This window comes from Tachypleus tridentatus, chromosome 1 (genome assembly GCF_004210375.1).
Source record: "Tachypleus tridentatus isolate NWPU-2018 chromosome 1, ASM421037v1, whole genome shotgun sequence".
In the NCBI taxonomy this organism is placed as follows: Eukaryota; Metazoa; Arthropoda; class Merostomata; order Xiphosura; family Limulidae; genus Tachypleus; species Tachypleus tridentatus.
In genome coordinates, this window is record NC_134825.1 from 125,432,699 (window position 1) to 125,446,653 (window position 13,955).

General features: G+C 32.8%; 1 protein-coding gene across 3 annotated transcripts; it reads right to left on the reverse strand.

Annotated features, from left to right (window-relative positions):
* Positions 1–54: 54 nt before the first annotated feature.
* Positions 55–9,362, reverse strand: LOC143222755 (calcium release-activated calcium channel protein 1-like). Of its 3 annotated transcripts, none has more exons than XM_076449710.1 (3): positions 8,640–9,338; positions 3,431–3,975; positions 55–1,307 (listed from the first exon to the last, which is right to left on the reverse strand). In XM_076449710.1, the coding sequence occupies exons 1-2, from the start codon at positions 8,868–8,870 to the stop codon at positions 3,472–3,474; spliced, it is 735 nt and encodes a 244-aa protein (XP_076305825.1). In that variant the 5' UTR covers positions 8,871–9,338; the 3' UTR covers positions 55–1,307; positions 3,431–3,471. The 3 variants fall into 3 exon arrangements, with proteins under 3 accessions (XP_076305825.1, XP_076305833.1, XP_076305816.1); XM_076449718.1 differs by lacking the exon at positions 55–1,307 and having other exon boundaries at positions 2,063–3,975; positions 8,640–8,845; positions 9,263–9,362; XM_076449701.1 differs by lacking the exon at positions 55–1,307 and having other exon boundaries at positions 2,063–3,975.
* Positions 9,363–13,955: the final 4,593 nt, after the last annotated feature.

The following is a 13,955-nucleotide window of genomic DNA, read 5'->3' on the forward strand; positions in this document are numbered from 1 at the left end:
AGAGTCATGGTTTCAATAAGATATAATAAAGGTTATGAAAAAGAAGTGTCACTGTTTGAATGAGATATTGCTTATTACGCATAATGCTACACAAAGGAATACCTATGCCCTGCCAACTATGTGTATCTAAACCTGGTTTATGGCACTACAAGTCTACAAACATACCACCGTACCAATAGGGAGGATGTTTGAATAAGAAATAAAAAATTGATAAAAATCATACATCAATGTATATATTTTATCACATTCCATTAAATTAGAGAATTCAAATTTCCGGGGTGTGTGTAAACATTGATTTCATGTCTTCCCTCTTATTTGACAATATTCAATGCTCAGCTATTAAATACAGCCTTCTTCAGAATCATTTTTTTTTTGCTTTTTTTTAAGGGAGACAACTGCTGTGTAAATTCTATATAAATTTGACTTTTGAAATTGTAAGCCAACATCTCTCAACTGAGCCCAATGAAAACTGGACACGCTAGTCATTTTTCTACCAGCACTGACAGAACAAATGATCCAGTGGGTATGGGATAACTTTGTTGAATACATCCTTATTCAATAACAAACTATTTATCACTATGCTTTAGTTACAAGATGTCTGTGTCCTCAGAATAAGGATAAAAACAACTATGGAAGACCAAGATCAGGTAGTTATTATACCCAAGGACAAAGCCTCAAGTTGCTGCTAGTCTCTCTTAAGAATGAATAGTGGGAATTAGCTGCAACCTCTAAACCCTGATAGCATTTATTGGTTGTTCCATAAACAATACAACAATTTTCTTGGAAAGTTTTTTTACTGTAAAATTTTACTTCTATTTGAGAAATGATTCAGTGTCAAATTCAATGCTCTTTTGTTTTTGTTGTTTGCCCAGACATAAAAATAATTAATAATATGATGAAGTTGAAAGTACCAATTTCTTTCTCACTTTTTAATTATAGTTTCTATGCATTTCATCTATTATGCATATATCTGTGTGTGCACAATATAGTTAGTTTGACTTGACAAAATTACAAATATTTAGTTTAACAACAAACTACAGAATTTTACACACTTCCACTGCTAAAATCTGGAATGTGATTCACCCATTGTGGACACAGTACAAAACCTCTGTGCATTTTTGTACTAAAACAACAATAAACCTCTTTAGTTTTAGTTTGCATATAACAAAGTATCACATCAATCTAAAATTTAAATGGATGAAAGTTTATTTTCTAGTGTAAAACTTTATAATGAGCTACCTGCACTCTGTCCACTGTTGGAAATCAAACCACAGAATGAAGATAAGTTCCACATGTCAAGTATGATGCTGTATAATTAAAGAAAGACATATCTAAAATATTTATAATGTGAATTATGTTAATCTCACTAATTAAAATACTTCAATACTATCCTTCCAAAATCTCCAAAATGTTGCCTGTTTATTATCTTTCAACAATTAAGTTGAGAGAAACTACTGTCTTTATTGTTTGAACAATAGCAACCTATTGTAACAAGTAACCATATTCTGACTGCAAAAGAGGTATTATTACAACATTTAATTGTTGAGGGAAACAACACCACCTTTTCTTTCTTCAAACCATAATTTTCTTCATAAAGACCAATTAATATATTTGATGATCCTTATTACAAGTAAATGGGTTTTATCAATACAACCCCTAGTTCATCATATTAGATGAATAAGTAATTACCTGTTTCTTAGCAGAAGCCAAGTAATTGTTTTGTATCTAGTTTTAGTGAAGGCACTAACTGGTATACAAAGTCAAAGGAAAGACAGATATGTATAGGCCATAAATTGATTCTGGATTCTATTTTTTTATATTCTCTGTCTGCATCTCTCTTTTTTAGGTGCTTTCAAAAACAAATGTAGAAGCACTTTTAACTCCTTTTCCTTTGTTTTAATAATCATAAAGCTTTATCTATTTTTCAATAAAATCTTTGTTAAAAATGTATTATATCATTAGCTTTGCATTTTTACCAAACTCGTATCATAACATACACATTATTTTTTTGATATGATGGTACATATACTTAAGCAATTTTACATTGTATAGAAAGTTCAGATTTTTGAAGTTATAAACGTTTTATTTTTTTCTGCCATCAAGACGTGTGTTGATATAACTGTGAAAGTACTACAGAAAATATAAATAGTTTAACACATGTGCAATAAGTACACTTTATAAGAAACAGGCTACTAAAGAAAATGGCAGATGCATGTGTAACAGCTGTGAACAAACTCCTTTTGCACACACAACTGAAATATACAGTTTTATGTTACCTTAAAATATAAGGTTTAAGTTAGGAAATATATAAATTTCAACAGAGGCATTGGGTTTTTAGTCAGTTCAGAGGCATCACTAATTGTTATCATATGTCCTGAATCTCCAGTTGGAGTCTTGAAAAATCAGAATAGAAAGCCATGATCAATTTTATACTGAAACATGAAAAATTTCCATGTCTGTGGACCTAAGCCCAGAATCTCTTAACCACCTAGAGATACCTCTGAGTCAATTAATGAAATATTTAAGACCTAACGTTTTCCAAATAATCTTATTTTATAGATTTATATTGATACAAACATCTATTACTTGTATAAATGGTTCTTCTCATCCACAATCCAGTTCCAATACAAAGAAATTTTGATTCCAATTAGATGTTTGTTCATGTTATTAAATAAAATGATTTATACTTTTATTAAAGTATAGAAGCTTTGATTTATAAAGCTTTACAGGAAGCCTTAAACATCAGTAGCCATAAAGGAGGCTACAATATAACTACTCTGAGCAGCTAAATTATATTAGTCAATAATCTTAACAGCTTTCAAAACATGAAACAGTAACAAATAGCACAGAAAAAACATCAACAAAATATACATATACTCCTGAAGCATCAAAGTGTCTAAACTTTTAAGTCTTCTACCTGCCTTATGACACCAGTAAACACACTGAAAATTCATAAATCCGCAAAGTGGTAAACTCAGTAACAAAGTTTTGCCAATTTATATCTAACTGAGAAAATATGTACAAGTAAATATAAATTTGTTCTTAAATAAAACTTTTTCTATGTTAGGAAAATCTATTTTAATTGCTAACACCAGTGTTTCTTATTATTTGAAACCCTCACATAAGATATTTTCTTTTTCAAATTTACTCATTTCTTCAGTCATGTAGTTCAAAACTTGAAGTACTAACTGTACAAAAAGACAAGAACTAAACTAGTTTATGGTCACATGACTGACATTAAATTTTTAACTTTTAACATACTATACAATTATTTATAAATGCATACTTAATTTTTAAATAGTTAGCAAATATCACAGACTACATATATACACATGTCAATATAACCAAATACTTAAAATTTCTTTGACAGAGAGGACATGAAAATGTAACAATGTAATTTTTTTTTTTAATGTTTCTGAATTAATCTTACATTCAATATATTTTAATCTTTTGGTTGCTTTGGAATATTTGCTACACTGTCATGACATTTCTTGTGTTAGACATATCTGTCTCTTCATTTTGTAATTGAGTTACCATAGATTCCAGTTCTCTTAGTCCATGTGCCGAGCGCTCATATTGATGAGCTACTAGTTTACGGTAGAAGTGCACTGCAAATCCAAGAAAGACAAGCACTACAGGAATTAGTATGACTGTTGCTGCTACAGCAGCATTCTTACTGTAACTGTAAAACTTTACCCAGCATAGAATGGCTATCTCAGCCATAAAGAGAAGAATCCCAAGCACTGTGGAAAATCCCCATGCAATTTCAATGTAAATATGCAATTTCTCGTGGGGAGACTCTGATACAGTTGCAACCCCATGTACACTGGCAACTGACTCTAGATTAGGTAGAATACATGTGGAGATCATCAGAGCTAGCATGTGAACAGACACTAGAAGTGTGGTGCAGACACTAAAAGCAACTAGCAATCCCTTTGGAATGTCATGGCTCATCTGAACTTCTACCATTGCCACCTGTAGGGATGAAAATTACAAAAGTGATTTTGTTTTTACTTTAGTAAATATATCTACAAACATATTGCTAATATTTCTTTATTTCACAATCACATTAAAATATTTTACAGTATAAGCTCCATAATTAATTGAAAGAAGTTGTTTATGTGTAAAGTTATTACAATTTGCATATGCACCCATGCAATGCATGATGAAAGGTTTGTGAAAGTTTACAAGTCACATCAATGAGTGGTAAAGCCATCAAAAGAGAAATTTTCTTTTTCCAAAATATGCCAGTGGCAATATAAAGTTTTTTTCATGCTGAAAAGAAATAACTAACATATGGCTTAAAAACACCTCAGTATAACTTTCTTGAAAGTTTATATAAACAATGTGCATAAAAGAAATCCCTCAAATTACACTGCACAACAAAGTTTTTGCTTCTTGAACACTGTTGGGTGTTCCTTATAGATTTTTGGCTGCTGATCACAAAAATCACATCCAGATTTCCCCATCATGTACCGTTTCATCGAAATCTTTGTTTCACCAGGACATTGCTACAATGATATCAGGGCAACTGGAATCCCTCAATGCTTGCTGACTATTGTTGGACACTGCAACGTGATGCACCAGACATTAAATACAAATGAAAATTAGGAGCAAAACACTTTTAATTACCTTGAACTTAATAGCATATTAGAAACATAAATGCAATTAAATACGTTATTGCCGGTAAACAGTTAACTGTCTATTTCTCAGAGTTCCTACATGATGAAGCAAAACCAAAACTATATTTGTGCATACCCACCAGGTACCTGTCACAATCAGCAAAAACTTTTCAAAAAATTGTTGTGCAGTGTCATTGATGTTATTTGAAAATGAAATGCAATTACAGAACTGATATTTTACTACTCAGGAATAGTTAGTTTCTTCTTTTGTCCTAAATATATTAGTAATGACTGAAAGTACATAGATTGTATGTATACTCCATGTAATTAAAGAAGAAACTGGAGAAATCCCATCAATGCTCCCCCCCCCCATGACCAATATATATTTAACCAGCACTGTAGCTATAAAATCTATGCATTTTAAAAGAAAAATAGCTCCTTGTTGCCATTCCATATCACTCCTAGTTAATTAAACCATATTGGCAGGGCCAAATGCAAGAGCCTAGGAGAAGTTAGAGGATAAACAAACACAGTTTTCTCAAATTATAGTGGGATTTATAACCCTTAAACTCATATGTACATTAACTGATTCTGTCAATGTATCATCTTATTCTCAACTTATGATGGTTAACTCAGTCATACCTCACGACATATTGCTTACTGTATGATGGTTAAATCTGTCATGTCTTAAGTCATGGCAATTACAGTATAATTATTCATTGTCGTTAAAATTTTCCTGTCACGTGACTAGAAGTAAAACCTTTCCTTGCTAAAACTGTCGGTACTTATTAGTTTTAAGATGTGTTTAAATTCTGTTACATTAACGCATCACTTGTACTAGCTATTGTATTTATACAATAAATACAATAAGACTAAGGTTTGATAAGGCTAGGGGATACAAATATAAATCTTGGAAAGGTATGGGTCATCTTCAGTAAATCAGAGCTGTGTGCTCAGTGGTACTTCTTATTGACTGACTGCTAGATTAATTAACTCATTACATTCAATTAATCAATTAGTATATACTATGACCCGCTGAAATACACACTCATACACAAACTACAAAAGGTGTACTCATGTTTCATAACTTTTTCTAACACTGCTTTACCATATCATATTACTCTTTCCTCCCCAAAAAAATAATTTTGCCACAAATTAAAAAATAAATAAATTTGTACATTTCATGCTTGACAAAGGAATTGCTAATGCCCACTAAATAATGCCACACATCCATTCTTGTACTTCTTTTGTTTTTAAGAAAGCAGGACAGTTTTATGGAAGGAGGGTAAATTATATGCAGGCTAAATAACAAGATGTGTAAGAAAACTCTAGAAAAAATTGTTAAAGTTTAAATCTGCATAATGATGAAAAGAACTTGGAAAACAGAAAATAAACAGAACAGTTATGGCTGCAAGGTGATTAAAAAAGATTTATTAGAGCATACAAAGTAAATTAATAGTTTTAAGAGATAAATCTGTTACTTTTAAAGACAAGTTTAGCTGTTATTATTATATTAATTTGGAATAACTGGTTTAAAGTTATTTATTATTAACAGACTTTTTAAAAGAGAGATGGGATGGATTGGCTCCTTAGATTAGGAATGAACTGCATTCATTTGGGAATGAAGACAATATTTGGATGCCAAGACATTGAGTCTATATGGGTTGCAAATAGGGTATAAAGGTAATACTTGGCAGTTGTTATAGGCTACCTGATCAGACAGATGAGAGCAATGCTTAATTAGAGAGATCAGGGTTCTATCTCATATAAGGATACTAATGTGATAATTATAGGTGAGTGCAACATTAAATGCAGTGGTTTTGGGCCTGTATGTAGACAAACAGTGCTACAATTCTTCTGACATATTTGCTTGGTTGAAGTTAAGCATGAATCTACACAATAGATTGTCTGTGCTTTGCCCATCATGAGTATTAAAACTTGGTTTGTAGAGTTGTAACTTCACAGGCATACTGCTGTGTTACTGGGGTTCTTTTCTGAAGTGATCCAGGATGTCTTTCTTCACCAAAAGGTCAGACAGTCAATTGGAGAGGATGCAATTCTAGGTTTAAAGTTAACCACTAATGACAATGTAGTTACAGGAGTTTAAATGGAAGTATACTTAGAGAAGAATGATGAAAGCATGATTAGGTTTTGATATTCTGCTTTTTGTTGATATACAAAGAAATAAAAACTTTAGCTCCCAATTTTTGGAATTTCAATTTTAAGCCATCGGATAAGATATATAAGTGAATTACAGTAAAGAGTTTATATGTTATGCATTATATTTATATGGGAAAATTTTAAAAATAAATAAATTTTATTTCAACATAGGCATGTTCTTAAAAATAGAAAAAGAATAACAGGAAATATTTTAAGCCAAACCAGCTTACCAAAGGTACAAAGAATAAAACCACAGATAAATGCTGCAAGTCTTGAAAAAGTTTAAATTTATAGGAGAAATGAAATACTTATAAAATTACAAGAAAGCTAGTGATTTGGTTTAAAAAAAATTAAGAAACCCCAAAACTAAAACTAACAGTACAATTCAGGTTAAACATAACACTTCTCATCAAATTCTCAAAATCACTAACATTCCATTTTGTAAAAGAGATGAAAAAATTGAAAAAGTCCAGCAAACCTCTGGCCATCAGAATCTTTTAAACACCTAATCCCCATTTTAACACTTTGCTTACATTTAATGTACTTAAAAAAAACATACTAATTTAAAATGTGCACCACAAATGCACAAAGAGAGTAAACTTTAAGAAAAATAAAGATTAAGAGATTTAAATATACTGTTTGGAATCATTGTGAGAACATATGGAAAAATAAAATTTGGATAACAAATCTTTAGAAGAGGGTTTTGATCTATAGTTCTTTTAAAAACTTTGTTTTGTGAGATTAAAATTCAAGTACATATTATTTTCATTGACCTTTTAAGAGGCCTTACTATATTAAGTCTGATAGTATATTACATTGTGTAAGATTCCAAAAGTAAATAAAAATGTGTTTGTGATATTGTTCAAATCATATTCTGTGTGATATGCATTATAAGTATAATATTAAATATTTTCATATTTATTACAGTTTTAACCAAAAAACTGCTTATACTTACTTCACCATGTATTAGTACAGCCATATACAGATATTACATTCAGTTATCAACTATTTCCCTTTCACCAATTAATTTAAATGATGACTGACCAGAACTAATGATGTTATCTATCAGTATATATGTATTTCATCAGTTTTTTATCTATGATAAAAACAGAAGACTCAGAAGGAAGCAAAAAGTAAAATAAAATAAATAAAAGATTAAATTAATACCACTCTGCCTTATTAACTCTGCTTGAGTGGTTATGTTGAAAAGTAAATGACATTTAGTACTACCAGTGGTTAAGATCAAACAAGTCCTAGAAATGTATAAAGCAAATGCAGAATATAAACATGACATTCCTTGATAACTTCAGGAGCACAGTCAGCTGAAGATATTTTTAAAAACGATAACGGAGTTATTACGTTAGTGTGCTAGCTATCACATTCACAGTTAATTTGTGCAATTAAATTATACTAGGACTAAAAGAAAATTTAATCAACATAGTCAACTCAGTTGATTACATTTTTTTTTGTTAGTCCTAGCATTGTTAGAGAGGTGAATATCAATCTGTAATACAGGTCTACAACAATTCACGACGGTGTACGTGTTCAATCTTGTAGCAACATTAAAAGGTAAAATATTTACGTTTTTTATAGTCTACATGGCTTGGGCTTTGAATTACTTCCAGCTAATATGAGATAACTTAAAATAATCCATCAACAAAAAAACAACGTCACAACATGACTAACATATATTACATTGATATATATGTACTTGCATTTCTATTAAAATAACAAACAGCTTAATCCTATCAGTAATCTGTCTTAAGTTTTCATATATCTGTGCATAAAAGTTTGTAAAATTGTAGTTAAATAATACTTGGTAATGTCAGTGTTAGCCAATAAAGTAAACACAATTACCATGGCAAAACCTGACAATAATGCAGAAGTTCGACTGGATGCTTTCAGTTTTGCTCTACTTAAGTGAAGTCGTCTCCACGATAAGGCGTTCATCATGTTTTCAGGTTTACTCATTTCTTTCATGAAGGATTGAAAGGCGAACTCGCGGAAAACATAGGGATTAATGCCCGTGTCTTCAACCCCTTGCCGGTAAAAAGGGTCATTTCCTGGAACAGTTGAATGAGATATCATTGATTTCTTATGTCAATAGATACATAGAAATAAATTGTAAGTATGGTTAGAAAACCTTTGGCACGCAATATGTTATTTCCAGGAATAACAAATATGCAAAATAGACTCAACTAATTAGGGTTGTACTGGAAATGGAATAGGAAACTGTAGCACTAGTGACAGTTAGTAACGTAAAGTGTAACAACCAAAAGGAATCTGACGACATCTACAGACATTTTCGAGCAAAATGCAGAGAAAGAGATATGGCGGCATGATATACTATCACTCGCCAGGCTAAGATAATTAATTGGCTTGGTTACAGACTTTTGGTATCTTCACATAGGTTAAATAGCTTCATTACAGATATATTAATATCCATATACATCATTATCAATCAGTTTTAAACTACATACAACATATACTTCTTCATGTAGGCCTTCTTCTCGATCTATAAGAATCAAACCAATGCTAATAATAGATGCAACTTCACGACATCTAGTGCACTGTTAAAAAATATATATATTTAAATATAAGGTTGTTATTTGATTTGTATACAGTTTTTGACAAAGTATTAGGTTGAGGAATAATTCGTGAGCGTTTTTAAATAATTTCATTCAAGCATTACATGCAAGACTATACAATGCTTCAATGCATGGACACATTACACCCAAAATATTTATTATGATACTTTATTTCATGTAATACCTAGGTATATAGTATCCATTGTTTTAAACGAAATAGACCCGGCATGGCCTAGCGCGTAAGGCGTGCGACTCGTAATCGCGCTAAACATGCTCGCCCTCCCAGCCGTGGGGGTGTATAATGTAACGGTCAATCCCACTATTCGTTGGTAAAAGAGTAGCCCAAGAGTTGGCGGTGGGTGGTGATGACTAGCTGCCTTCCCTCTAGTCTTACACTGCTAAATTAGGGACGGCTAGCACAGATAGCCCTCGAGTAGCTTTGTGCGAAATTCCCAAACAAATTTAAACGAAATTGCAAGAAATTAGTCAACAATAAAATCTTCGTTGTTGTTGATAACTTCCTCCAATCGTTCAATAAGTTTCTCAATGCCTCGGCGATAAAAGTCTTTCGGTCTTGACTCAAAGAATTCGTCCAACCAAGCGCTCAATTCCACTTCATTATTGAACGATACGCCGCACAATGCATTCGAAAGAGATGAAAATCTGATGGCGCCAAGTCTGGCGAATATGGGGGGTGAGGCAACACTTCCCATTTAAGTTCTTGAATCGCTGCTTTGGTCATATTGGCGATGTGAGGACGAGCGTTGTCGTGCTGCAGAAGAACGCTGAATTGCTTCGTTAAGTCGGTGCAGTTGTTTAACGTTGAGCTCCGCATTAACTGTTTGGTTGCGCCCAAGCAGTTTGTGATGGATTATGCCTTCCCAGTTCCACCATACACACAACATAGTCTTTCGAGGATGGAGGTCTTGTTTTGCTCGAGGAGTCGCTTTTTTGTCGGGGCTGAGCCATTCTTTACGCTGCTTCATATTGATGTACAGGCACCATTTTTCATCGCCAGTGACGATGCGGTAAAGAAAGCGCTCCTTGTGACCATGTGTTGAGCGATGTCGAGCAAGCAAACTGGCGGCATTTGTGATGCGCTGATTTCTATTCTTTTCGCTCAAACAGTGTGGCGCCGAGTTTCTGAGCCTTGCCCATTGAATGAAGGTGGTTCACCACAGTTTTTTGATCACAATCCATCTGCTCCGCTAATTCTCTAGTCGTGTGACGTGGAGAGCTCTTCATCAAACACAGTGTGTGACCCGTCCTTCAGATCAAAATTACCATTTTTAAAGCGTGAAAACCAACGGCGGGCGGTACTTTCAGGCATTGCTCCTTTGCCATACACAGAACAGATCTCACGAGCAGCTTCGGCGGCGTTAACACCTCGTTTAAATGCGAAAAGCAGATGGTGTCGAAAATGCTCGATTTTGTCCACTTGACATTCCATTTAATGAGCTGAAAATGAAAGCAAAAATTAAAGACATATGAAAATCAAACACACCATCTATTAGAGCAAAAAATTATCTACCAAATGACATGAAATATTTTGCAAAAGCGTTTCATTTATGAATATATTTTTTTAACTTGAAAAAACGCTCACGAATTATTCCTCAACCCAATATTTCATACTGCCCGGTATACTTTCGTACAGTGTAATATTTAAAAATCTATTTATCCACTGTTCGAGTTAAACTAAAAAATATAGCTTTGTGTAATTCAAAAATAAAAGTTTTATAGGGAACATAAATAAGGGTTGAAATTTTGAAGCTTTTGTAGATTTCAAATGCTGGGATGCTAACCTAGATGGCCCGGTATGGCCAGGTGGTTGAGGCATTCGACTCGTAATCTGAGGGTCGCGGGTTCGAATCCCCCTCACACCAAACATGCCCACCCTTTCAACGTGATGGTCAATCCCACTATTCGTTGGTAAAAGAGTAGCCCAAGAGTTGGCTGTGGGTAGTGATGACTAGCTGCCTTCCCTTTAGTCTTACACTGCTAAATTAAAAACGGCTAGCGCAGATATCCCTTGACTAGCTTTGCGCGAAATTCAAAAAACAAACAAACTGACCGAGATCCTAACCTTTACATTTATTTCTGTGACAGATTTACTGTTATATATTTACTTTAATATCGACGTTTGTATAAGTTAAACTTATGTGTAGAAATGCATGTGATTTATATTTTTAAATTTGTATTGTGAAATTCCCGTCCATTCACTAAATTTGTAAAAGATTCTCGAGTGTAATAATCAACAATGTATGTAAATACTAGTATTGTTGCTTTAGCTGAATGTTCTAGAAACTCTTCTTTCAAGCTTATAAAATTAATCAACACAACGCACGAAGGGACACTATATTTTTGTCAGTTTGATGCATTTGATATGCTACAAACCTTGGAAGCTATAACTGTGATTAACACTCAGTAATCCGAAAGCTACAGATATTTGACCAGGTACGTTTATGGATTTCGAACATTAGAAACCGTTTAACTTCAGCGGATTACTATCGAACGCTAGTATTTTTACGAAGACATTATATAACTTCAGCGGTGAACAATTCACGTGTGATCAGTGAATAGCTAGCTAGCTTCTCGTTGAGTAAATTGTACCTACTTAAGCATTTTGAGCAATCATATGTATCAAGGAGAAGAATTATGTATATTCACAAAAGTATATACAATAATTATTTGACGACGATTGCCTAAGAGGAGAGACATTTTGAGAAAAGTTCCTGCCTGTCTGTTTATTCCAACTACAAGCGACATTATCAGGGTAATGAAAATTTTTATGAAAGCCTCATTAGAAAGACGGAACTGAGAGTGCCCTCGACAGACTAGCATCATCAGAGCATGGAAGAAGCTACTGCGAATATTTACATTATAATGCACAAATCTACCAAAAAAAGGAAGTAAGTCGGGACTTTGAAGTAGTGTCCATGTCAAAAGTGCGTATATGGATACAAGTGAAGAGGTTGCCAATTCTCCGAGTTCATCTGCATCCAATAAACAAGGGGCTTTGTTTTTGTTGTTGAGTATTATGAAACAATCAAAGAAAAATAACGAATTAAGTGACAGAACTACCTGAGGGTAGTTGTGTATTTTATTTGGAAGATTGTAAGAATACCATAAAGAGTTTGTATAAAAACTTATGTTTGAATCAGTTCTTCTTGAGCTCAAAGAAATTATTTTCTGAGCTGAATTAAGTCACAGCCATCGCCAGCTTAATATTTGAAGAACAGTTATGATCACTAAGACTATGAACTCACCCAACGTTTCTCGCCTAAACTCTCTGTAAGCAACTTATTGTCATTTTTCTTTACATCGGATAACAAAGTCAAAATACAGTTGAGTTGATATAATGTAATGACTCAGGGAGGTTATGAAAAATATTCTTAAAGAACGTTTTGCTGGATTATACTAAAGAAGTTTAGAATTTTCTTAGTTTAATCAAAGTACTTGACATTGATTCTAACCTGGCATATCTTGAAAGGCATATTAAAAGTCCTTTGTGTGAATCTTTGTCTCAAAGTCGGATTCTTTACTTTAACTGTGAATTTCTCGAGTTAATGCTTGTGTGCTCCATTCGCTCAATGCGTCCCTCATTTAATATAAATAAAAAGTGTGACAGACAGAATTAGTCGAAACACCAATAGCTTAGCCTACCTACTCGGTCCGTCTGTTATACTACATCAATTCAGAACTGATTTGGCCGTAGTGAGCCCTCAAAAAGATATCAAGGAAGTTCTGTATTGGATAGAAGGCTCAAAATTGTTTGTAAGTTTGTAAAACCTTTGTATATAAATCATTATTTGTAATGACCATTATTATAAAGGGTATATTGTTTGTATATTAAAATATATTTGTATTGAGAAAGAAAATTGTGTGTATCAATCTTGTCGGTAAATATCATAAAAGTGATACATATCGACACTCAATTAACTTCTAAACCCAAATTACAACTTAACCGAGTTTTAGACTGTATTAAATCGTAATAAGTGATATAAGAAATCAAAGAGGCGTCCTAGATAAATTATAATACGTAACATTACGTTGTATATTATCTTAATCAAAAGTAGTTAAAATATCTGGCGATATATCCATCTAGGGACTGGTTTGTGTGATTTTATATCACAATAAATCTGATGATACTTTTTGCCACAATATATATGTCGTGCCTATATGTATCGAATATAAGTGCCATGAAAAAATCTCCGTTTAAATTAAAGAATATATATATTTCTTCACAGACATTATTCTGTATTTCGCATTTCAAAGGTCTTGTTTTTTAGCTGTTGGCATTGTAAATGTTTTATTTATAAATCCTAATACAAAAGTTGGATAATCTTCTTATAATGTTTGCTTTTTTTTTTTTCGGGTTATGCTTTGATCAAATAGATTGAAATCTAAAGGGTATAATTAATTACTCATCAATCATTGAAAGCACTAGCCAGAATCTAAATTTTCCGAGTTCCAATTCGTACAGCAAATTTGGGTGCCTTTTGATAAAATAAACAAAGATTTGTTGTTGTGGTGTTCTGCAATGGGATAAAGAGGTTTCAGGATTACCAATCTTCCTGATAAAAAT